Source organism: Muntiacus reevesi, chromosome 5, assembly GCF_963930625.1.
Source record: "Muntiacus reevesi chromosome 5, mMunRee1.1, whole genome shotgun sequence".
Classification (NCBI taxonomy): Eukaryota; Metazoa; Chordata; class Mammalia; order Artiodactyla; family Cervidae; genus Muntiacus; species Muntiacus reevesi.
Window position 1 is genome coordinate 67,361,531 of NC_089253.1, and position 27,713 is coordinate 67,389,243.

Genomic DNA, 27,713 nt, shown 5'->3' on the forward strand with positions numbered 1-27,713 from the left:
ACCTCACATTTGAATTTTTCTCTTAAGTACCTCTGTCTCTATAATTTTTCATATGACCCACTATTTTTGCTCACTCTGAATACAATTTTAGATATTCTTTTCAAAGCAAAATAAAATTTTATAACTACAGACTGTAATAACCTACTAACTGCCTTGAAAAGGGCATCTTTTCAAACATTTTAGCTCCTATTAAGAAACTAAATGTATTTATTTAATGAGTCCTCTGTTTAAATTCTCAGAAGCCACTATGAATAAAATCTTCCTAGAGCAGATGAAAAAGGAATTCCCACATACAAAAAAATAATTCTGATCATGGAGGAGAAAAAAAGAATTCAGTGCTCTTCTGCCTCTTTTCTGTGCGTAAGTTCTTGATTTACTTTTTTAAATTTCATTTTTTTACCTATTGAATTAAGCAAGACAAACATGAAAGCACAAGATATCTTTTTTTTTCCTAATGTATGCAACACGCAACAAAAAAAGAAATGTCCCTTGTTTAAAGTGGACTGACAAGGCTTTTGATTCTCCACTTGTTAAAGTCTTTATATACATCACACGTAAGAGCAACTAAGATTCACCACTTTGGACCTTTTTTAAAACAATGAACCCCATTATGACCTCTTTATTTCCAAGATAGTAAAAAGATGTGAACAAGCTTCAGTTACACTCTTTTTTCTTTTTTTGAACAAAACTCATTATCATCTATGCTTTCTGTAGTCCCACAGAGTTTTAAAGAGAAGTAAGCAAACAATCTGGTTTTCACTGCACTTCTACTAGCCATCAATCTCGGATACAATATGAGAATTTATTGGTTGCTTCCCTTTTATTTAGTACCATCTTAAGCAACTGTTTGCAGAGGTGTATGAGGAAGCAAAGTTAAATTGACACGTCTGTGATATGCCTGACAGCCCTTCGTATGCCTAATATTAATTTGCTTTCTTTGGCTAGGTAAGTGCTGCCAAAGCATATTATATATAATGTGTACTTCCAATCAAAATGATGAAACGTATATATGCGATTTTGTTTCACTCAGAGCAAGGAGAGAAGGCACACAGGCATGTATATGACAAAGACTGCCTTTAATAATCAAAATATAAATCTGCTTTCAACTTCTCTTTTCACAATGCAATCTGATCTTCGATAGGCTCTCCATGAGTTTAACACTTTAAATAACTCTTTAATAGATTTTAAATGCCAAAAACCAGTGTTTTCATTTATTAGACTGTGTGAAAGAATTCCAAATAGCCAGAGGCAGGCAGCATTTCTAATGGCTAGTGTTGAATGTTATATATTTATATTCAAATGTACATACAGATCTATGTCAGTATATTGAAATAAGACTTTAATTGGCCAGTGGAGAAGCCAATTTATTTAAAACTGTACTTTTTCTTTTATTGCTTTGCCTCAGTGAGTTACCTTCCAAATATACATGCATTGCCATCAATTAAAATGACAAAACATTTGAAAAATCAAAACATAAAAAAGCAAGCTTCTTCCAGACATTTAAAAATATTTTTTATAAATTAAAAAAGGAGCTGCATGAAGGTATACATACACAACACATATACAACCTATATCTGCTCAATTTGATGGTTTTGCATAGTTGATTGGAAAATACATTTGGAAAATACTGAGAAATAGTGTCTAAATCAAAGAAAAAGAAACATCTGGCACTTCTGTAAAGAAAAAGTAAAGAGAAAGGATGTTTGTTATAACTAAATGGAAATTATTTTTATTAGCTAGGTTTCCCAGACTTTGACAGTAGAAATCTAAAATGAACTTGAAACAAGAATAAGATGCTAGGTAAATCCTTCAAAAGGCAGAAGGCTGTCACTTAACACTGTCAGATAATAAAGGAGCTAACTTTCAGCAGATGGATTGGCATAAAGAAACAGCAAGATTTTTTTAAACAAGAAACATTAAATCTGTTTAAGTATTATACAAACATATAAAGGTAGGAAATGAATCTAGGAATTCAAACAAAATATGCATTAGAACAGAATTTGAATAGAAAGATCATTTGGATAAATGTTTTCTCTCAACACTCAATCAGATTTACTGAGCAAAACCACAGACCTTTAAACTTACCTCTGAGAATAAAATTCAAAAATTCACAAATCTTTGATGTATTTCATATGCATATAATGATAATTAATTTTCTATATTTGCTTTTGGCAAAAAAGAAAATGACATATTTATATAGTGCAGATAAGGGAAATTTTTATTTTGCATTTATTTAAAAGCTATCATGTTTTCATTAAGATATATTTATCAGGCTCAACTATATAAGAAAACAATGTAGCTAAGAGCTAATTCAAAACTGGTTCTTGGATATGGGCCCAAACCATTAAATTATGTACTTAATACTAGTGGCTTATTTCCTATTTTACAAATTATTTATGATTTCTATATACTGAATTTCAAAATGATAATAATTAAAAATACATAAAATCAGAAACAAATTAATATATTAGGTTACCTGCTACTTGTCATTTATATAGCAGCTAAATCAATTTAGTTTAAAATCAGACTTGGTAAATACCTGAAATACTAATTCAAGGTTAAAATGATGCCTAGGAAATTTAACTAGACACTAGCTGATTAGAAAAACACTTGAGATCCACTTTATTATATAAATACACAAGGACACTCTCAGCAGCACACCTATATTCTACATACATACTTCTTCCTGTGTCTATATATGTATTTCACCTGCATACTATACATGCACATAAATGCACACACATGTGTGTAGTATATTCTACAGACTGCTTTGGATTTTAAAGTAGCGTATGCATAGCTATTTATTTACAATGGGATAGACCATGGACATCCAATACACATGGCTATGAAAATAATAATCAACAGCAAAATATACAAAATGCAGTAAGAGAAAATGTCAAGAGGCAGAGATGCTGGGTGTCATCCCCGGACTCTCAAATACACACATAAGTATGATTGGAGAAAGAGAACCTAAATATTTCACTGTCAGAAAATGTAGAAAACAGCAATTCATTTCTATCTCATGTGCTTTAGGACAATGACAATTTAATACAAGGCCAGTGGATGTAAAAGAGATAAAAACTGAACAAACTGGGCCAGGGCAATCAAAGATTTTCTCCAGAGAGCTGGCTAGGGCCGGAGCTCATATGCACTTACAACATAGTATTGTTTCCCTCTGCCATGAATTTGCTATGAAGCAAAATTCAGAGCAGAGCTTATCTGCTGCAATGACTTGAAACTTCTGCTGAGATACCTCAACGCTCTCCTCTTATTTCCAAACGCTTGGCAGGTGATTCTGAAAAGTTTATTTGATATTAATTGCTGTCACAGAAATCATGGCTATCAACTGCCACTTGTATGACAAAGTATCAACCACAAGCACAGATTTTGATTTATTTTTATGAAATAACATAAGCAAAGCATTCGGTGCCGAATAGCACTTAGGAAGTCAAACAAAGAAATATTTTGTTTAGTCACTAGGCTAAGACAAATGTTCAGGAATTTTTCACAAGTGATACGGACTTGAGATTAGGCATTATGCCTACCTTCCCAAAGAACGGCTTCTTCTTTGTCTGTAGTTCTTGTTAGAGTGAGGTATTGTGAAAGTATTGTTAAACAGAGTCATAGAGAAGTTACCTGCTCCCTTTGATGAATAGCACCATGGACCTAAAATTAATTGCAAAAGTATGGCCTGGCTAATGAGATGGTCCTAATCTTTTTTTAGCACAGGAAGCACAAGTATTTTTCTACTGGCTCAATATTTTACAAAAACGCCTAAAGTATTCTTAACTCAGTAAAAATATTATTCAAAGACCTCAAAGACACAAAATAACACAAATTCTAAGATCTAGAAAATTTGGAATGAAAACTAATTTCCTGTATTATTTTCTTTCTAAATCTTTTATTTTCTTTTTTGCTTTGAAAAGAAGGACAGCAGTAAAAAAAATCTTTCCTCTGACTTCTATTAGCATTTTTTAAAGCTGAATTACAATACCATTCTTTATAAGATGACCAATATATATTATAGGTCAGATTAAATCAAAGAAATATATCAAAGGCCATCAATTTAGAATAAAAAAAAAAAAAGAACAATGATGCCGTATTAGGGGGAAAACACTACAAAAATGATCATCCATGCAAGAGAATTAATGGATATCCACAAGGGCTTTGCTAATAACATGGGTTAATTACCACTGCAACACACTAGGCTCAGTAAATAAAGCAGCAGTGCCATAAACACATTAAGATGAGAAACCATCACTGTAAGAACCAGCCAACACCAACCATCACCCTTGCCTCTGACCAGGAAATAGGAAGCTGATTCCCAGCCCTTTCTGCAAAAGGAGGATTTCTAAACTTACCACCTAATGTGTACAGGGTAATACATAAATACACGGACACAAAGGGCTATGAGACACGGGGTGTCCAGCACTTACTCACCACTCCCATTCAACACTGATTCTCTTAACTCAGAACACTTTTTTTGCTTACTCCAAGGAGAAAATCATATGTTACATAATTCACACTGTCCAGATATTTCAACTATACGTAGTTTGGGATATGTGGTTATTTAATTTTTAGAGAAACAGAATTAATCTGTCCACTTTAGGGATGTGATGGGCAAGGTTATGAGACTCTACAGCTCAGGAACATTCACCCCTAAGTGCAGCCAGTTGCCACTTCCAGCAATTTACAAAGAAATCATCTGAAATCCCCTACCTTTAAGGCTGCAGGTGTTTTCAACAGATTTATAGAGAAGAAACAGGAAGAAAAGTAACATGAGCTCCATGTCTGCAGTTTAAGTATTCTTTCTTTGAAAAATAAACTTAAAGAGTCTGTTCATAATATCACATCTAAAGTGACTTCGGCAAGCTCCTATCCTTTTTAGAAAATTGCCTCCACTCTGATTTAGGTTTTTTTGTTGTTGTTGTTATTGTATACATTTTTCCTTCCAGCCTATGTTTATCCCATGTATTTTGACATTATAATATTACTTTTAGATAGTTGTATTTCAATTTACTTTAGCTTTTAACAAGGAGCGATGAAGCAGAGAAAAGAATCAAAACCCTGAAGCAGAAAGAGTAAACCTTACAAAATAAAACTTGCATAGCTCCAAACAGGAATTTAAAAAAAACAAACACAAATCTGTTTAATTTTTGAGGTCTGGATTTTCATGATCGGGCTGAAATTCAAATACTAAACTGTTCCCTCCTAGCCTTGCCTGTTTTGGAGTGTTTCAATTGCCTTTCCTTCTTCCAACAGCTGTGACAACTGCTAAAACAGTCAGTAAAATTAAGTCCGCTCTATAATCCTGTAGTCAATGTTACATTTTAATCAGAGGTTGAAAGAGAACTGTGATGAGCACACTCATTTAGAATGATTAGACTGACACATATGTCAAAATGAACAGATATATTATTTTCATCTATTTATGCTATCAGTTATTACTGCTATTAAATGTGAAACAAGCTTTCAAGTATTATGCTCTTTAATGCACTGGCACATTTCCCAAAATTAAAAAAAAAAAAAATACAGAGTTATAGGTTAACATTTTAGGCTCTCCTAATGGTGGTCAATAAATTGCAGGAATCTTTTCAACAGCCTCCACAGCAGAAATTGTCCAATATTCTCCTCTGAAACTGCATAACTCTGGTTTCATTTCTGTGTATACACACACGTGATGGGGTTTAACCCAGCACAATTACTATGAATATTAATAGCATGTATAAATTCTGTGGTTTATTAATTGAGACAGAGAGGCAGATGCGTTACTAAGCATTAGATCTTTCTGTCTGTCCAGTGAACCACGTAACCATCAGAGCTGCATCCAAACAATAAATCTGTATTTTTTAAAGATGACTTTTAATTGAGCCAAAAAGGAAAGCTAGTTTGAATCTTGCGCCAAAGCCAAAAGGACATGTGTCCTGATTTCATTTAAATGCATCTGCTTTAAGAGGCTTATTTAAACTAATTATTCAAATTAGCTATAAGAAGTTAAATTCAAGGAAACTTATTTTACAAAGAAGGCTTGGGGGGGAGGCAGATTTTTAAAGTTTGTTTTGTTTATTTATTTATGACAGAAAGTTCCGAATTGAGTGAGCTTGGATAATGCATTCTTCCTGACATGAAGGTGTATTAAATTCTCCAGTGCTACAGCCTCAGGTGTACTAACCTTCAAACTCCACTTGAGTGGGCAGTCCTACCTTTGTTTATTTCTCATTTTTATTTTCACACAATTTAAGGTTTCTTCCTTGGAGCGTTTGCAACTGACGCAAGCACTGCCTTCCAATCTTTCGGCTCTTCCTAAGTCCATCCCTAGGCTAACATCCCTGGTGTGAGTGTGTATGCGTGCAAGCACATCTACAGACACACATACACACACACTCACACTCAAACACATGAGGAGCCACTGAGACTGCAAGTCACTTTTCATCTCTTGCTTAATTACAAAGCAAGGCAATATGCAGTCACTAAGGACCGCTAGTGGACATCTACCTATAATGCATGACCTCCTCCTCTCGAGGGTTTTATGTTTTCTCCACAATCTAGAGAGAACTGTTTGCCAAGAGCACTCTTTTCAGAATTATAACAGTTGGTATTACTGTAATGGGAAAGCAAAGCCATATAACTGACTCAACAGAAAGAGGAACCAGTGACAGTTACTGTGATAAACTAGTACTTTATCTTAACAGTGGGTTGAAATTAAGTTTATGACCTACTCATTTACCCAGGAATGCCTAATTTACTCCTTTTACCCCCTACTCACTTCTCCCCCACCCTGAGCAATACAAATATGCATATTTCCATGGGCATAAAGATATTCATAAATACGAATGAAACTGCATCTAAGGACAAAAGTACTTTTCTGTATTTTCTGGACATGATACATGAAACAAATCCACAATCTCAGCATCGTCTGTTCAAGGAGAAATTTAAAAAGTCACTACTGTTTCTTCTTTAGTTTTTTTCCCTCCCTTTAAATATTTATAGCGTGTGAAAAATCTCATGTTACTTAATGGACTGATTTGTCAGTTAAGTGCTGACTTAATGCTAACCATGCAAATAACATTATTCTAGCCCCGGCTTGCATAGGGCTAGTTTTAAATTGTTCTCTGAAGGAGAATTAGTAAATGTGCAATTTTGCCTCTAACTCTGCGTGCTAAGAAATGACAGGGAGCTGAAAATATCTGTCAAGCTGCAAATACATAAGAGGCACTCAATAGTATAAATCATTTTGAATATTGTATTTTAAAACATCTTTCCTTGGGAAAATGGGTCCTAGTAAAAGATGCATTTTAACAGTTCACTAAGCATTTGTGCCAAGTGCCTATTCTTAGCACCTGAATAAGAAGTGACTGTCACACAGCTGTTTTACTGACAGTCCCCGAGCTTTGCCTCAAAGGTAACATTGTAGTCAGAGAACAATTCTCGACTTCCTGAATTAGGAGATCACCCTCAACACAAAAGGCAGAAGGCAGACACAAACAAGCACTCGTGCACAAGAAATACCCAGGGCATTACCTGAATCAGGGCGCCAAGATCCATCCCGTCCACCCCCACACCCCCCGCCACACACACACACACACACACGCACGCACCCCCACGACGAGTTTTAAAAAGGAAAGAAAAAGGTACCTACTCTTCCTCGTAGTGCAGGGAAAAAGATTCAGGAAGGCAAAGTTCTACCGAATCCATGTGCGACCGGCAACCATTATTTGTGTACCCCCGCTATAAATCAAAGTTTCCTTGACAGAGCACAGTGCAATTAACACAAATGTTCTCCTAGTGACAAGCCTATAGGCACAGCCAGTTGGGACCAGAGCTCTCACACTCTCCTAATCAAGGACTTAAAGCCCCGATTGGAGCTTATTAATATGAAGTAGAGCTTAACATATACAGTCCCACCGGCCCAGGCGCGCAGCCGATTGGGGGGCGGCTGCCCAATCAGGAGGGAGGCGACGGGAGGCTGCGAGGAGCCGCGGAGCCAGGCAGGTACGAAGGGCGCAGAGAGGCGGCCGGCTGGAAACTCGGCGCGAGAGAAAGCGAGCGGGACCGGAGCTCCGGACGCTCCCCGCAGATGCTGCGCCAGGCCCGGGCTTGCTGGCTCTGTTCTTCTTCTCTTCTCTCTCCTCCCGTGGGAAGCTAGAAAAGAAACCCAACTAATTTAACCCTCCAGGCCCCGGAGGGATCTGTCTTGGGTTTCTCACCCACGATCTCTTTTTTGCCTTGCCCAGAAGAACTCACGCAGACTCGCAGTTAATTTGGGAAAGGATTCTGCGGAAGGTAGAGAATGAAGTTTGTCCTGCCGGTGTCTGTGTGTGATTCCACCGGGGAGGGGGTTCCTGCTTATTGAGGGCTGTACTTTCTCATTGATCCGCATTCGTGTTGTCGCCTGTTTCTCTGAGCTAGACTGGGCATTGGAAAAAAAAAAAAAAAAAAAATCCAAGATATGACTTCTAAATTGTCCGGGCATGCGAAGTGGGAATCGTCCTCTGAGGTGGATTGCAGTTTTACACCACTACAGAAGAGGAGAGTGCCTCAATGCAGTGTTCGAGAATGCCTATGTTAAATTCTATGTGTAAATATTTCTTTACCTGCTCCCCCTCTTTCTACCTATAAATATACAATGCATAGTTTTCCAAAACAAAGATAAACAACTGCGGGACAAATTGGCTTCTCCAGTTTCAGGAGTGGGAGACGGGGCAGCTGGGTAGCTAGTGCACTGCAAACGTCTCAGTACATTTTGACAAAATAAAAAAGACTGCATTTTTTTTCCCCCTGTAGGGAAAGCAGTGCTAAACAGCGCACTAAAAGTGTTCTTAGTCATACATTTATTTCAATACAAGCTTCCAAACTGGGAAACATATACAAATACATAAGATTTTTACCCCAGACATCAGCTTTCAAATAAAATGTAGTTTGCGTATTTGTCAGTTACACATAATACACCCTGAATGCTTTAAAAAAATCAACTCAGAAACATTTCGTAAATCACCACACAGTTTGGTCATTATAAACAGGAGTTGCAGAAGTGCTTTTTAAAGAAGACAGAATATAAGAAGAGAAGGGTGTTTTTTCTCTAATAGTGTATAAGTCTGATTTCAGTTTCCATATAACAAAGAGTTTGCTTAAGTCCTATTTTTAAATACAGGATTTTTTTATACTAGCAAATGTACATGGGAATAGCTACCAGCTATTTATGGCAAAGAGATAACTGCTACCTTATGACCCGAAATTTTGATATAATTCAGCTCTACTGCTTACCAACCCTTTTCGTATTAAGTCTGACATGATATAAATAGTCTAATCTTTGAGATCAAAATAAATTAGTTCATATATCCAGTTTGTGTTCAATTCACTCGATCAGAATTCAACTCTTTCTTCCACCCTCTCAAATTTTCTAGGCCTTTAAAATAGAACAGCCACATTAACATTCAGAATATAAAAATGACAGACATGATTTGGTTTCCCCCACAGAAGAAAGCAATTTCCTTGCCATGTATTTAGCCATATCTAAAGATATGGGCCTGATGCCTTTTGTTTGTGGTCTAAATGCATACAAGTTTCTAGTGGAGAACTCACATAGCAAAAACTACGCCTAAGAATACTGTAGAAAAGCAGGTAGTAAAAGCTTAATTACCAGTAGCATTATGCTGTCTATATTGTTAAATGTGAACTCTGCAATTAAGATGTAAATTTGGTGGTGAGCAGTGAATTAAAAGAGCTTTGAGATGTAGGAAATCTGCAGACACCCGAAGAAAAAGAAAAACCAGATTTGTCTGTTCAATTGAAAATGAGACATGTAATCATTTTATAATTTAAAAAATAAATAAGGCATGTGAAAAAGAAACATGACTTTTTAAAAAAATACAATAAAAGAAATATGGAAACTAATATTGCTTTAGAAAGACAGGGAAAAAAATATCTATGGTTCAAGGATTCCTGTCTTAACCTGTGAATACACAAAAATTCTCAGGGTAATTAATCCAGTTGTACACATTTTTAAAAGAAAAGATACAGTAAATAAAATTTTCCTTCTTATTTTGTCCCGGGACATTTAAAAAAATAAAGATCATTTAATGTATTCAGTGGATCTTAATGTACTCAGCACATTCAGCTCTTGCACCTGTGCAGAATACTATATTCTATTCAGTTTCTTTGCATTATCATACTGTGACAGAACCTGTTTATTACTCTTTTGAAATGGCTTTTTAAAGACAAGATTTGTAGTCAGTAATTTACCGATGGACATTAAGTCACCATGTTTCCTGAGAGTTATCTTTTATTTCCTAGAATGTCTTTATTTTTCCTAGGGTACTTATTTGACCCATTCTGAACCATTTGATTTTGCTGGTATCTGTTTTTAAACATATTTAGACTCATATTCATATATAAGTCTCTTTTCTGTGCTCGCAGGGATCCATGTACAAACATGCCCGGTGCGATCCCCACTGATCTTTCACTAGCTATATTTCATCTATGCAAGGTGCAGTGTCCACTGAACTAGCTGCTTTCTGAACGAGTCGGTTTGCAAAGCTGGTTTATTTCCCCTAGGGATCACTGTGTCACCTCTACAAGTCAAGGGCCTAAGATTACACCTACTGTCTTGAATCGAGCTTAACCAATTTAAAATTTAAAATAATACCTACTGTACTAAACTTGTGAGACAGCTTCCAGAATGTTTTATAAACATACAGCTTAGTCATCTCTAGAATCTTCCCTAGTCACAGAGTCTTTTTTCACCTTGAAGGAGGAAGGAGGATAATTACAGGAAATAAACATACCATGGGCAATATTGAGCATAAGCTTTAAAGAATCTCAACTACAAAGGATTTGGGGGAAAAATGAAACAAATGGACAGATCACCAACCCAGAATAAATAAATATATTTGCTCACCAGTCTATACACTTCACAATCTTACCACAAGGAGTCTACCCAAAGCAGGATAAATGGAAGCAGACAAAAGGACCCCTATGAGTGTTTCGCAAAGAATATTAACAAATTAGTTAACATCAGTCTGTCAGGCATCAGAACCTGGATCCACACAGAGTTTCAGTCTCTTCTTCTTTAAACAATGCAGTTTAATATCCAAACAACTTCATTCTTAGGCCCCAACGAAAGCACAGATGCTAAGCAGAAAATATCCTTCATTTCCGCTTGAAAGAGCGAAATAGCAACAAACAAAACTCAGTGGAAACAAAAGGTAGATTCCTGTTGTCTATAACAGACATTTTACTGTATTGAGTTGGAATCATTTTCTGAAACTGAATTCTTATGATGTTAGAAGGTGAGGAGAATGCTTCGTCCTGCTATCACTGCATGCTAATAGCTATTTTTCATCCCCATCTTCCTTTTCTGAAAATTAACAGGATTCATCTGTATGAAAATGTTTATAGCTGCCACACTCTTTCTGCAGCAAATCTTGATTCTACATCGCGCGTTTGCCATTTGTTAAATATTTCAAACTAAACAAGGCATTGCAAATTTAGATTTTGAAATTGCCCTGCAATCTACTTTTGCAGATCTTTCTCAAGATCATAAAACCTTCGAAAATCTGTTTAACTTTTGGAACCATCTTCCCTGCTGTCTGTGATATATTGTGTGTCGTATAATATACTGCAAAAAGCAAAGCGAGACTTCTACAAACTACCATCTTTAACTCCAAAAGAAAATCCACAAGGTACATCCCTGGAAAAAGAAGCCTGAAGGACAAGCAGAGGCCTGGGACTCAGGTCCCCTCTGCCACCCCATGAGCTGTGGGTCTCTGTGTCTCTTGCTTCTTCATTTATGCTTTAAGATTTCTTTTATGCTATAACCCTGCTTAAGAAGACACCTTCCCAGTGAGAACATGAAGACTTCTTTCGAAGTCAGTACGACTACTTTATATCACCACCAAACCTCTATCCATTCATCAAACCTCATTTTCTATTGCTTTTCATTTCTAGGGCACAGGCTTTGATATTTAAATTATTGTCTCGATTGGCAAGAAGCAATCATTTCTACTGAAAGTGATCGCTTCCACAGAGGCACTAATAAAAATCTTTCCTTTTGACAAACCTCTTGTCCTATATATCCATCCCATTCCCAAATTACCAAGTCCATGTAAAACAAAGCCCATTCTCTGGGGAGTGATTACCTCACTTCCAGAATATACAAAACTCTTTTCCCAGTGTGTTTGTGAAAGTGGGGAGAAAAAAATAAAGAATCAAAGGAAGACAGAGAAACTAACAGAGGCAATTCGGTTTCTGTTTAATTAATTCAGGATTACTTCACTTTCATTTTGTCAAGCTAATCGTATACATGGTGAAATGTCAGTAAAAATTAAATTATAAACTACAGCAGTTCCAATGGGAAAACTGGCTCTAGTTGTGTTGTATTTCTGACATACTTAACCCCTGTAAAATACCAAGTGCATTTTCTCATATTCTACAAGCTTTCAATAATCTGCGTGGCATGTATTTCCAGAGCAATAGTTAACATTTTGAGATTACATGTTAATAAATGAGTTGCAGTTATATTCTTTCCTGAATGTTAAGCACCATGAGCTAAATGCAGAAAACATTCAAGGTCAATGTCCCGTTTTAGACCTTTTCAGGCAGCTGTAATGTTATGATAATCAAGCTTAAAATATTCCTATAGAAAGAGTAAATTAGCCTTTTCACTTGAAAGATGATTATGATAAACAATAAACCTAAGAGAGGACGAAATCCCTATTTTTAAAAGCCATAAATTGTTGACTCAATCATGTGTGTGATAGTGTTGTCCAAAATAAAGTGTAGCTTCACTCTGTGAGGAGGGCAGGGGGTGGGAATGGAGCGAGAACAGGAACAGACGTGAAACAAATATGACAGGTTTCAGAGGAAGCAATACTTGCTTTGATACCAGTAAAACGATCAATTTATCCATCTTAATCATTCCATTCAACACACAGTATATTTGAAGTTAAAAAAAAATGGATCGATTCATGACACATGAATAAAAGCACAAAAGTATTTTTTTTCCTGATGTATACAAACAACAACACTGTTTGAAAGTTCTCTTCTCCTACTGCTTCCATGAACTTTCTTGCCCAAATTTTCCAAGGAACAGCAATTTTTTTAAAAAGTGAGATATTCAGCATCTCGTGTCCATATAAACAGGTCTAAAGAGGCGATCACGCTGTTTTTGGATCTTAGAACTCTCCCACACACTTAGGACATTCCTTCTCATAACTGAACATGTTTCACAAAAATCTGTTTCCCCCTGCCATGGTGAAAGAATCAGGGATGTGTGTGTCTGTCATGCCTGGCAGCCGTCAGGTGACCTTGGAAAGCCTCTAGCTAGGTGGTGATACCTACCCTGGGGTCATGCCTCAGGTTCAGATGGCAACTAGGAAGGCTGAGGCTTTGGACCTAGAGTCACATCACCCATATAAACCTGTTTCTTCAGTTACCAAGTGGGAAGAACAATAATAGCAACCGTGTAAAAATTATTATGGGGATTACACGAGTTAAAGTGATTTAGCAGGGTATCTGGTCCTAGTTGGGGGAACCATATGGTCCCGTGGGCCAAGGACATTCTGGCTATGCCAGCTTTCCCTCCTGGCTTAAACATTTATAGGACTCACTGCTTACACTCCCCCAAGTGCCCGAGCACAGATCATACATTTTACAGTCATCCTTCACACAGTGAGCCCTCCATAAATGTTAACCGCATTATTTTTAAATCTCACTAACCATGAGGTAGAAGAGGATGACACTGACAATTCATTTGGCTTCCATCTTCAACTGGTTCAAGCTCTTTATAGAAAGGGAAATGAAGTGCAAATATCCCCCCAGTGAAACTATCAATAACTTTTACCATAAGATGATATGAACTGCTTGCTCTACTATTGCCATATATATATAATTATAGTTTTGATGTAATGAATGGGAAAAATTAAGGTTATGAAGAAGACAGACTTGGAAAGTTAGTGATTCTGCTGAACCTCCAGAGCATTCAATTGTACATTGTTTACCAGCAAGTAGGGGAGAGAGAAATTACTCCTACTTCTTTTTTCTTCCTTTAAGACACTTCTTCCACATCCCTTCACCCTGGCAGGTCCGTCAATAATGCTGTTGATTTTATTACTATCCCAAGCACATGCTCATTTACCCTGGAGTGCTTTTGATCAGATACCCCAAGAACTCAATTTCTTCACAAAGCTTTGCTCTTGTTACATTGAATGGCCGCTAATCTATGGCGGAACAGAAGGGCTAGGCCACAAGGAATTACAGGCCGAGGGACCCCGTGGGGATTTTGAGTTCAACCTGGTTACCTTACAGGTGAGGAAAATAAGGCTCCAGAGAGGTAAAAGCCTTAACTCAGGTTACTTACTCAGGAAATAGAAAAGTTCTATTTGCAGAGATGTAAATGGACCTAGAGTCTATCACAGAGTGAAGTGCAGATGAACCTATTTCCAGGGTAGAACTGACACGCAGATGTAGAGAATGGACACGTGGACGCAGGAGGGGAAGGGGAGAGTGGACGAGCTGAGACAGTGGCGTTGGCAGTGTACACACTAGCATGTGTAAAACAGCCAGTGGGAAGCTGCCGGATAGCACAGAGCACTCAGCTCGATGCTCTGTGTTGATCTAGACAAGTGGGATGGGGTGGTGGGAGGGAGGTCCGAGAGGGAGGGGCCATATGTATACATATAGCTGATCCACTTGTTGTACGGCAGAAACTAACGACATTGTAAAGCAACTATACTCCAATTAAAAAATTATATTTTCTCCCATTTCTTGTGCTTACATGCGTGCATGCTCAGTCGCTTCAGCCATGTCCCTCTCTTTGCAACCCCATGAACTGTAGCCCGCCAGGCTCCTCTGTCGTTGGGGATTCTCCAGGCAAGAATACTGGAGTGGATTGCCATTTCCTTCTCCAGGGGATCTTCCTGACCCAGGGATTGAACCCATGTCTCTTCGGTCTCCTAAATTGGCAGGCGCTTTACCACTAGTGCCACCTGGGTAACCATCGTAACAAGCTATTAATGTCACTCTCACAATTATTGACTATATTAGTAGTGCAAAGGACTCCGGCTGAGAACCCGAGCCCTCTAAGGACAATGGTCCCAAGTAAGAGTCAAGGGACATCTAATCACAAGAGATAAATACCCAAGCGGATGTCCAAACTGTCCTCTGGTTCCTCCAAAAGCTTAGAAAGTCAAAAAGAGCCACATATTAAAAAAAGAAGTGGGGATGAATTAGCAGAGAGAAATTGTCTTTTTTCTCCCCTGGTAATTAGGTGTCCAGTAATGGAACTCAGTAAGTATTTCTGTCGATGCCACAGGAACACAATGAATATGTTTTGGATGAGTGAATGAATGAACCAATGACAAGTGTTATTACTCTGTTTATTATTATTCAGTTTAAGGGAGGTTGGCAATTGGAAAGACTGGTGGGCAAAAATGCTTTTCTGTACTTCTTGGGTGTCTTAGTTCAGTTGGATTATTAGAGTAATGTAAGGAAATTTTAAAAAGATAAAGTGATTTTTAAAAAGTAAGTGGAGAAAAGGGAGGTAGAAAAAGACAAAAAGAAAGAAAGGATGAGAGGTCCAGGTCTGCTCTATCAAGATATTCCAGCTTGCCTCACCACTTATCCTTTGGAAAGGTAAAAACAGGCAACATGGAATGATCACTTTCTTTCTCATCTCCAAATATTCATATTGACTAAATATCAGATTGGAGAAGGAAATGGCAACCCACTCAGTATCCTTGCCTGGGACATCCCAGGGAGGGAGGAGCCTGGCAAGCTATAGTTCCGTGGGGTCACAAAGAGTCGGAAACAAGTGAGCGACTAAAACAGCAACAACAAATATCAGATAATAGAAAGACAATATTTATTGCCAAAACAAAAGCAAGCAAACAAAGCTGCCATATTAGTACCTAAAACCATGACCCCTTTCAGGGTAACATGAAAACATTCTCTTATTTAACCCGACAGAAATGCTTTTAGAAAATCATGATATCCCAGGTATGTCCTGAAAATGACTACTTTTTAAATAAAAGCATTCAAAACTGTCTCTGGTACTATATATATATACACACACATATATATATATACACACACATATATACATATATACATACATATACATATATATATATAAAATGATATTAAGAATTTTAGGGTTTCTTTTTAGGAATCCTTTTAGGATTCTAGTGTTTCCATAGTCAAATGCTGACAAGATCCTATGAATGGCACACAGTATTTCTATGCAGTCTTAATGCCAGAGCAGCACAGAGCACTGAATACTTTCAGAAAGGTGGCGAATTTCTCTTCTTACAAGACAGGAAGAAGGGACTTAATTAATCAACAGAAAAAAGCAAGATCTTGCCTTTAGGCCTGTGTGTTTTTGGTGGTTTCACTCCAAGAGGAAGACACAGATGAGGACATACAACTTTGCATCCTGTCACCAGAAAGAATTTTCTAGAAAACCACACTCAAGATGCGAAAGAGAGTGAGGCAGAGAATTCCATTCCCATCTCCTAGTAGATTATAATACAGAAACGGTGGCAGAGACGGGGACATGAGGACAATACATTAAGACCCTAGGGGCTCGTATCTCACCTATAGTTTGTCCCCAAGTACACAGCTCTTTGTACCACAAGCTTTATCCAATCAAACTTTGTGTTGCAGAAAAGCAAGTAACATATTTTTTTTTTTTTTAAGCAAGTAACATAATTAAAGACCCCATTTTCCCCTTCTTTTTCCCCTGGAATTCAGTTACTACTTGAATTAGAAAACTAAACAAATCAAAAGACAATTTTCATTAGTGAGAAAAGAAACAGATTAATTCACCCTTCATTAAATTGGAACTCCAAACAAAGGAGAAACATTTAACAAAGGAAGACGGTTTTTCAATCTTTATAGTTTTAAAATATAGCCAGGTAGAAAAGTTAAGCTGTTTAGGAAAAATTTCTGATTATAAAAAGTGGGATATCTAATATTTTTGCTATAGTTTAATATTAACAAAAGCTGTTTCACACACATTCCTCACAGCAACTCTGTGAAGCAGGGAGAAACTCTATTTTTATTATCCTCATTTTACAGATGACAAAACTGATATCTGAAGAATTTATTTGATGGCCTAAAGATATCTGGTTGTTAGGCTACAGTTATGAGGACCTGAATTTCTTATTTTTTTAATTTCTACATCTCTTGTGCTGCTAATTTCATGCTATTTCTCATAAATCTTGTTTCATCCTCTTAAAGAAGACACATAAGAAATACAGAAAAGCGTTCACTAGCATGCATTTTTACCCACGAACAAACAGTTTTGTTTCAGGAAAGTAGAATAAACTTGCTCCTACCAATGATACACCTTATTCTTCTTGTCTTACTGAGGAAACACACCTTTGGGATTCCTAATCTGTCTCAGGCCCTGTGTAAGTTTCCTGGGATGAACACATACAACACTAATGAGAATTTAAAGTACAAAAAGGAAACCTGAAGTCTCTCTTCCCTTCTCTCTCACTGACTTCACTCAGAAAGCTTTGGTCTAGCTCTCCATTGATTCGTTTCTCTTCCCCAAGTTTCACGGTAATACAGCTCCAGTCTTAACTCTAGAAGGTCTAAGCCGGGGAACAGAGACCTAAGAAGGAGCAAAACTATCCCTCATTAAAAATGAAGCAACCGCAATTTGTAAAGATTTAACTGAAATTTAAAAATCACCTTATTTGCCTGGAATGTTTCTAAGATTTCCTCATTAGTAAAAAAAGAACTGTGATCAATCTATATAATGTAATAACCTTATCAGCATCAGCGTAGTTTTCTGAGTTACTTGATTTCATCTCTCAAATCTTTCCAGAAGGCCGCAGAAGGGGACTGCACTGCATACTGCCGGGTGCTCTTGGGTCTGCGATTATTATTGCTAAGAAGATCTTAGAAGGAAACATGGCCACATTTTGTTTTCTCTATTAGCAAAGATGATTAGATAAGACAATATTAGCTTTAATGGGCTCTTTCTGTGGTGAGAGCTTTCCAATGTGGCCCCACCATTGGCCTCATTCCATTGATTGAGCAGTTAGTCCTATTCAATTATTCAATCCCAATGGATATTTTGAGATGTACAGAATGTGAACGTAAACATTCTGTTTATTTTTTTACCAGACTGAATTCATGTACTCTTACTGGGGAGAGAAAGTTACACATTCACAAATAAACTCTGTAGTATTGCAAAGAAAGTGTTCCCTTGCTTATAATTCTGGCTCTCATTTGGTCAGCTACAGCACTGAACAAAGTTTAATCCACAGGACAGACGCAGCACCATTCCAGCCTTCTGGGGCTCCCTGAGATGCCTCTTCCTCTCCAAGCATCCTTCAGGGGTCCCCAGGCAGAGTCAACAGCTCTCTCCTCTGTGGCCCACAATGCTTTGCACTCAGGGGTCTAACTGGCTTGTATCAAGCTAGGTTGTCCTATGTCTCTGTGCTTTCCGTTTAGTAACTTTCTTCTTTTAATCATTTGGGCTCTGTCTTGTAATCTGGACATTTTAGGCTCTCCATAAATATTATCCCAAGGGACAGCTGATTTGGGCAAAAACTGTCACATTCACGCTGATTGATTTTTTTTTGTAAATGAGTTTCCATGTTTCTCTGAAGAAACCCTGTCACTATTTTAATGGGGCTAATATATTTATTCTTCCACAATGAACTACTCACTAAGTGAGACTGTATTTTGACTTATGAGGGAAGGAGGATTGTTATTACAGAATCCCATCCCCCTTACCCCACCCAATGAATTAGAAGGGAAAGTTGACCGTATTTTTCAGTATTCCTTTTTTTCTTAAGACAAGGTTGTACAGTGTTGCCTTCTCCTCACCCTTGTCATCCACGAGAGAGCCTTTAGAACAACTGTTTACAAGTTTTGCATCCTCAAAATCATAATGACAAATCAATCTACATCCTTAGGTGATCTGAGTGGTCTCAGCTAAGTGAATGATTTACCCAAGAGCTTGATTCTCTGCATCATGGTACTTACCTTGTCTTGAGAAAGACAACAGGAAGAAAATTCTGAAGGGGCAGTTCCTGGTGTGCTAATGAATAACCTTTCTAGACAATATAATATACCCCAATATATCAGATGCTTCTAGAGCGTTAAATATTAATGGGAACATTTATCCCCTCAAGTTAAAATCAAGCTGGATTTTAGAGTAAAAGAGTAGAAAAGAAAAGCTCTGACGTTCCTGCATTTTGCCCAGAGGAGTGAGACGGGGTAGAAAGAACACTGAGGAGCAACTAAGGAGCAAGTATTCTTTTCTATAATCTGTGACCTTGGGGTTGGTCTTTCATCTCATTCGGTTTGCATGAATAATGGGATTGGGCTAGTGCAGAGGTTCTCAAAGTGCAGATCCCAGACTAGCAGAGTCCACATCAACTGCAAGCCATCTGGAAATGCAGACTCTCAGGTCCCGGCCTGGACCTACCAAGGGAGACTGGACCTGAAAAATCCGTGTTTTAACAGACCCTCGATATGATTCTGATACCTAAACCTGAGGACCGCGGGGCTAGAGGAACACTGTGGAATGCACCATAGTGCATTTCCTTGGACTGCAAGGAGATCAAACTAGTCCATCCTAGAGGAAATCAGTCCTGAATATTCATTGGAAGGACCGACACTGAAGTTGAAACTTCAATATTTTGGCCACCTGATGTGAAGAACTGACTCACTGAAAAAGACCCTGATGCTGGGAAAGATTGAAGGCAGGAGGAGAAGGGGACGACAGAGGATGAGATGGTTGGATGGCATCACCGACTCGATGGACGTGAGTTTGAGCAAGCTCCGGGAGTTGGTGATGGACAGGAAGGCCTGGTGTGCTGCAGTCCCTGGGGTCACAAAGAGCTAGACACGACTGAGCGACTGAACTAAACTGATGGGATATACTGAGCCTGATGAATAAAGTCACACAACAACAAATGTCAAAATAAATACATACACCAATGCTGACTAAGGCTAATGCCCAGACACTTGAACTTTCAGCATACTCTAAATTTGGTTCTTTTGCTTCACTTGTGTATGTAAACTTTTTAAACTCAGCTGTTTATGCTGCAAAATCTGAAGTAAAAGACCTTAAATTTGTAAGAGGACGATATGGCAACTCTGAGAGCTTCAGGCAGTGGTTCTTCCCTTGCTTTGGGTTTGGTTTCTGCCATACTTTGTTTGGTGGATGGTGGGCTGATAGGTTAAGTTCTTCTCTGCCTCAGTTTCCTCAATTTTAAAATAGTGACTCTAACCTCATGTTCAGAGGATTCAATGAAAAAGTCTATATATATCAGTGGTTTGAAAAATCTTGATCCCCAGGCTACAGCTCAGCCAATTAATTTATAATCTTTGGCATCAGGAGTTTTTAAATCTCCTAGTGAATTCAATATGCTGCCAAAGTTGAGACTTGAGAACCACTGGTAAATTGCTTAGCACAGGACCTGGAAGCATTATTTTACTATTATTGAACCATATAAAGGAAGTGTAAGTAGAAGCATACACTTAGATATTGGATGGCTTATATTCAATCCTGGCTCTTGAGCTAGCTGACAAGTACCTGAATTGTTTCTTCTTAGTGTTATCACTGGCAAGAACAATTAACAAGAGGGGAGAGAGGATAAAAAATACCTTCCCTGCTTACTTCATATGACTGCTGTAAAAACAAGTGAGATCATGTAAATCTAAGAGCACTGTGAACTATGCACCAGTCAGGAAAGATTATTCTTACATGTGCCCACAAACACTTTCTAACATGCAGAAATCTCAGTAGCTACATGTCAAGTCATTAAATGTAAGAAACTTCTAGATCATCACTAGACCTGCTGAAGGGACATCACCTTTTTTGTTGTGTAGGCCTTGATAACATTCCAAAGTCCAAGGGTAATTATAGAATGAGATCATTTGGATCCACAGTGGAATTACCTGGGACTTTGAAAGCTACAGATGCTTGGATCTCACCCAAACTCCCTGACTTAGACTCTCTGAGATCCACACAGTAGTATTTTGGGGAAGAGTCTACTGGTGATTCCAAACTGCAACCAACACAAAGAAAGACAGAAAAAAAAGGTGACATGAAGCAATAGGAAAGTGACTTCAGGTAAGCTGAAAAGCATTTGTGGGCTTCGCTTTTAGGTGACATCATGCTGAGCAACCAGAGTTTCACAGATTCATCCATTTATGAAATTTAAAGTGAGAGCAATACCGCCAGGCATCCAGGAGAAAGCAGGGAAGCACGTGATTTGTCACGGAGGTGCTGAGCAGAACTTAAAAGTCTATCTTAACACAGTGCTTTAGACTAAAAACAGATGTGAAATAGTTAAAATATGAATGTGGGATCATAAACAATAAAATTTACTCTTCATTTCTTCCTTAAATTCTTACGTATCGTTCGAATGGTTTTACAGCCAATGTGGCTTATTTCCCTCACAGATAATAATGGTCAAATAGAATTTAATGTGGGAGGAAAAAAAATAAGTAAGAGTGGGGCAAAGTACAAAAGGGAGGTAACTAGACACCAGATCTGAGAGGTAAAAAAACAGCTCCCTTATACAGAGAAAGTTCTAGAACTTTGAAACTCCTGGCAGATTCCTAAGTATACATCCTCATATCTCCTTTCTCTCTGCTTTTCCCCAGTCCTTCTGTTTAGCAAAATCCTACTTATCCTTAATATTGAAAACTTTGTAACATCTCAAAAAGCTTTTTCGCTTTTTGGCCAACCCAATACTTAGTTCTCTCTAGGGAGTTCAGAGGAGGCTTCTTACAGGACAGAGACCTCAGCATCCTTCTGCTGCTGCTGTTTGGCTATTAAGTCATGTCCAACTCTTTTGTGACCCATAGACTATAGCCCGCCAGGCTCCTCTGTCCATGGGATTTTCCAGGCAAGAATACTGGAGTGGTTGGCCATTTCCTCCTGCAGGGGATCTTCCTGACCCAGGGATGGAACCCATGTCTCTTGCACGGGCAGGTAGATTCTTTACCACCAGCCAGTGGGGAAGCCCGTCATCCTTCTAAACCTCCACTAACCAAATGCTATTGACTTTTTCCTTCTGTTTGCCTGATTTTTCTCCTGAATATAAGCTTTTTGAGAGTAAAACTTGTATCCTGTTCATCTTTATAAATAATCTCAGCTTCTTAGGACAAGTGCACAAAAGGTGATCTCCAAGGACACATTAAACTGAATTAAAAAGCCCCTGGCTATGGGGAACAAGAAGGAATGCCTAATAAGCAAAGAATAAGCTTCAGTATTCTTGCCTGGAGAATCCTGTGGACAGAGGAGCCTGGCAGGCCATAGTCCATAGGGTCGCGAGAGTCGGACACAAATGAAGCGATCACGCACGTGTGCAAGATGTCAGACAATTATAGCTTTAATTTTTAAATAATTTTCAATTATTAAATTAAATGTTTATTTTTTTTTTTATTAGCAAATAAGCTTCCTATACATAAACTGTCTTCAGTGATCTTTCAGACTTTCTTCTTGAGGTTAAGCAGCAGAGCTGCCAAGGACGCTTGCTCAGTGGATTTTACCAGTAGGTGCTTTGAGATGCTAAGGCTTGATTCTCTAGGGACTGGCATATGGGGTTTACACCAGTGGTTCTCAAAGTGAACCATCAGTGTTACTTGGAAACTAACCTTGTCAATTTCAGACCCTACCCGGAGAAACCCTGAGGGCGGGGCCCAGCAATCTGTATCTTATCAAATCTTCCAGGTGATTTTAATGCAAATTCAAGTTTGAGCCCCATGTTGGAGCTCAATGGTAAAGAATCTGCCTGCCAATGCAGGAGATGCAGGTTTGATCCCTGGGTTGGGAAGATGCCCTGGAGAAGGAAATGGCTACCCATTCCCGTGTTCTTGCCTGAAAAATCCCATGGACAGAGGAGCCTAGTGGGCTACAGTCCATGGGGTTGCAAAAGAATCAGATATGACTTAGCAACTGAGCAGAAGTATGGTCCAAACAAAAGGATTTAGGAGAAAAATGAAAAAAAATGAACTTCCTTTCAAAGTCAGTTTTTATATGGACCAGGGAGTCCCAAACTCAGATGAACAAGTGCTTCAGAACAAAGACACAGCTAAACTTAAAATTCCCACCTCTGGCTCCTTAGGAGAATGAGCTTTAAGATGCAGATAACAAACCTGTCTCTTTTCTATAGTCTATCCAACCAGCTGCCTTCATCCTTCACAATTTTCCCTGCAGATTGCCTTGTAAATGTGGCCACATCTTAAGTCCTAACTCTGACTCCTGACCTCGGGAATGCTAGCTCCTTCCGGGCTGAAGAACACCCCTTGGATCACTAACTTGCTGTATTATGCTAGGCTTAATAGGCCTGACCTGTGCAATATTTTTTATCTGGCTATAGTCCTATCTCTAAATTCTCTGTTTTGAATGAATACCGATTTTGTGACATGAAGTCTGCTATATAATGAAATGCAAACAATGAAAAGGCTAAATCAGTTTACAAAAAATCTATTTGTCAAACACTGTGGAGATGTTCCCAATTTAGTCTGGGCTGTTCATGCAGTTCTTGATAAGGGAGTTAAAAACGTTGCTGTTCGCCGAATGAAAATAAAGGCATTTGCACCACAGATATATTTTCCTTTCAAAAGTCTTTGTTGTAACTTGTAGCTAATTAAATGCCCTCACACAAGAGATGTACACACACAGCAAAATCAGAGAATTTTCTTACAAGGGAGCTTGAGTTAAAAAAAACGAGAGCAAGGCTAGCTTACCACATACATCCTTATATTACATTTACATTTCTATACAGCTTCATCAGCCTGACAAAAAAAAAAGCACAAGGGGAGGCCTTTTCTGTTCAGTTTTGGACTAGAGAGATTTCTAAGCCCTACAAAGGAACGTGCTTAACATTAATAAAAAAAAATAAAAGAAGAAGAAGAAGAAGAAAGAAAGAAATAGTAACCCCGTCTTAGATGTGTGTAGAAAAATAAGGGCTTTCCACACACCTTTCTATATATACCCAACAGAGGAACTAAAAACGACTGAGAACTTTAAAAAGGGTTCACATTTTTTATTTGTAGCTATTTTCTTCACTCCTGGAGCTTATTTGCAGGCAGAGGTGTTCTGTATTAAACTTGACATTTATTGGAGTGGTTTTGAACTTACCATGTCACACTTATCAATATGGGATTTAATATAGATTGACATTCTTTAGTTTTTCCACCTTCTGAATGCAACTATTTCTGGGGCAGAATTTCATGTGTTAATATGCAGTTGAAAAATATTTGAATCATATAAAAAACTAATTCTCCAATAGAACTGGCACGGAGTCATCACAGTTTCTAGACTATTGTCTTCTCTCACAACCCTGTCCCGCTACAGGAAGGCTGTCCCAACATAATAGAATGACATGGAATGTAAAAACAGAACATTGTCCACACAGAGCAGCCATCATTAGAGAGTTGAACACTCTTTGTGGTCAGTGTGAAAGTGAAAGTGTTAATCACTCAGTCATGTCAGTTGCTTCCGACTCTTTGTGACCTCGTGGACTGTAGCCCGCCAGGCTCTTCTGTCCATGGAATTCTCTGCATAAGAATACTGGAGTAGGTGGCCATTCCTTTCTCCAGGGAATCTTCCCAACCCAGGGACTGAACCCAGGTCTCCTGCATTGCAGGCAGACGCTTTACTGTCCAAGACACTAGGGGTCAGTGTAATGTACAATTATTTCTTCATGTCTGGTCATAATCCTCTGTCACTACACACAAGGATTTCCATAGTCCTGGCCCACACACCTACACATCTTTCTTCATCTGAAAACTCAGAAAGATCTCCTCTTCCCTGAAGGCATCTCTTATTGTGCCATCCTTTTGGGTTTTCATATCAGTTTGTACATAATTGTATTTCTTCTGTTAAACTGTGAGTTCCTTGAGGGTAGGAACCCTGTCTTAATCGTCTCCACAATGCTTGGAACACAGCTAAGGGTCTGACTGAGAATAAATATTCAACAGCTGTTTATGGAATAAAGGAGTAAACACAAACCTATCGGGGCTCTTGCACTTTGAACTTTGAATTGTGACTGTTACAAGAAAGAGCAATTTATACAACCCTTTTAGCCACCAAAAAAATGCCATGCTTTTGCACAGAAGTGCTTGGAATAAATTTGTAAGTTTCTAAGACCTAGTGGTTCTAACCTCAAATCATCTCTGTGTTCCCAAAGCTTTCTGCCTGAATCTCCAAACTACTGGCTTAACTTTTCTCCCTCCATCTACCTGCGCCTTTCTAAACCAACTCACGTGGGCTTCTCAAGCAGCACTCTTCCCCAGTACCCCATGATATCCATTGCTACAGAACAAAATCTAGATCTCTGTAACCTGAAATTCAAGTCTGTTCACAACCTGACCTAAATCCTCTTTTCTTGCATATTTCTCACAATTCTGCCTCTAGAAACCTAGAGACAGTCATCTCAGCTTAACCCGGAAGTACTGAACAAGCTTTCCCCTTTCCAGGGGTATTGTCCACCCCGCCCCTGTATAAGGCTCTTCAAAGACATGCTATGTCTTTATAAGTAGGTTAGAGTCTGAGGAAAGGACATGAACCATTCTGCTTGGGAGAGGGGAGAGAAGGTAGCAGGTTTTCTGAGCTAAGTCTTAAAAGACAGTTGGAGAAGGAAGGATTCATGATAAATGAAAACAATCTTCAAAGACAGAAGAGAAGCACAGAGTCATAGTTTTCCAGTAGACTGGAAGTTCCCTGAGGGTAGGAGTTGCCTGGTTCATCTTAATAATCCCAGTAGTACCCACCAGAGTATCTTGCATGCAGAAGTTGACCAGCACACATTTCTTTAATGAGTCTTCACCCATTCCTGCACTAACTTCCTCCAAACCTTTAATATGGTATCTTGAATACAGTAGTTACTCAATAAATAACCAGGTAAATGAATGAATGATTTCATAGTCTTTCAGTTCTTTGAAAAATGCAAACGTGGGGAAATGGATGAAGTGACTAAAATTTCAGTAGCTAGAAAAAAATTCTTAAGAAGAAACATTAATGGTTAGGAACACAAAGTATACTTATTATGTTTACACACCAAAAATAAATTGTATTTAAAAACTAGTTAAAATCTTGTGTTCACATCGCCCTCTGGTGTCGGACTCTCCCAGACATCAAAAAAACTTCAAAATTTTAGTTTGGGGAGAATTTATCTCAAACAAAAAAAAAAAAAAAAAAAAGAAGGCTCTACTTTTCATGATGAACGCAACCTATAGCACTGACAGAGAAGAGTAGTACCTTTCAACCTTGTTCCAGTTGTTAAGGATTGAATTCTTAACCCCAACAAGGTATGGAGCCTCCAATATTTTTGCTAAGTATTTGTCTAAGTCATAATCTTACCGTGAAAGTCATTAGAGACCAGCAGAATGAGGCTGCTAGTGGTACCAGCTAAACTACAAGGCTTTGTGTAAAAGGCGTGCTTAAACCCCACCGAGATAAGACTTTGCACCAGTAACTTAACAATGAAAGTTTATCTCTTTGCCAAATTTTGTCATGTATCAGAAAAGCTGTCAAACAGAGAACAAAAATTACAACACAGCACAGTCTGTGGATCTCCTATTAGTTGTAGAAGAGGTGGCCAAGGTGGCTGAAATAAAAACACCATCCGCAAAGTGACTCTTGGTGTTATGAAGAGAACCCTCGAATAAATTTCTCAGAAGTAATGAAACCATTCTGGGGGGCTATGGCATAGAATTCTGTATATCCCTCATATTGAAAATATAAAGCTATTGGTCTTCAGAGTAATTCAGTAATTTAGAGAGCTGATTTAAGGTTTCTCAAAACTAGGAGGTAGTTTGGAGAAGTCTTAGACCCAGAAACACAAACTAGAAACAGATCTTAGCATGATTCCTTTTAAGTTTGTAAGCTGATTGCCACGAAGTACTCTAAGCATCTTCACCATCTTCCTTGTCATCAGCATCCTTACAGTCACCACCATGAGTACCAGCCTTGTCACCATCATCAGGGTTGCTAAGTATCATACATTTATGATGTGCTAGGACTGTGCTCAGCCGACATAATTCATAATTCAGCTCATCTGAACCTCGTAATGATCTTTATAATATGTCGGTTTTACTGATCAGGAAACTGAGGCTTCATAACTTCCTGCAACTTCTGTACGAGGTGAGGAAGAAGCAATTCTAACCCTGTTCATATGACTTAACCTGTGCTATTAACCATTTTATTTACTACCATTAGGTACCAGCCCTTCCTTTATTGGCAATGGTTCTGAAGACGGTGCCACGTGGAATGTAGCTCTATTCATTTAATTGTTGCATCCTTCCTTCTAGCTAACATGCTGATAGGAAGGCTGAAAGGGTTAAGTGCTTTAAGGGAACCAAGCCAAAGAGATCAATCTTGGGTGGACAAGGAGCCTTGAGGAAGTAAGAAATATATTGTCTGCTAGCAAGTCTCTTTTACTTTGTCTCTGAACAAATGGCAACAAAATAAAGAATACCAAACTTCAGGGTGTCAAATCAATTTACTTATACTATATCTAGCAAGCATTTGTCACATTGTTGTTAGCACCACAGTAGGTGCTAAACAAAATATTTACACACCAGAGACATGCAAGCCCACACCCCTTCCCTGGAAAGTAAACATCCACCCTGCAATATTCATAGAGTAACTCATTGGATGTTTTAATCAAATCTTTGATCTCATCTGAGTCTAGTCCTGAACACTTGGGGATGCACACACTTCACCTACCCCT

General features: G+C 38.3%; 1 protein-coding gene across 6 annotated transcripts in view; it reads right to left on the reverse strand.

Moving 5' to 3' along the window:
• Window positions 1-27,713, reverse strand: part of ESRRG (estrogen related receptor gamma) — a 674,199-nt gene that overhangs the window by 232,099 nt on the left and 414,387 nt on the right. The window contains exon 1 of one of the 6 annotated variants that reach the window (XM_065938328.1): window positions 7,640-7,821. The exons of the other annotated variants lie outside the window; for them this stretch is intronic. Within the exon in view, the coding sequence (XP_065794400.1) occupies window positions 7,640-7,695 (56 nt within the window). The 5' untranslated portion in view covers window positions 7,696-7,821. Of the gene's footprint in view, window positions 1-7,639; window positions 7,822-27,713 lie in introns of those variants that run through there. 6 annotated transcript variants of the gene reach the window in all.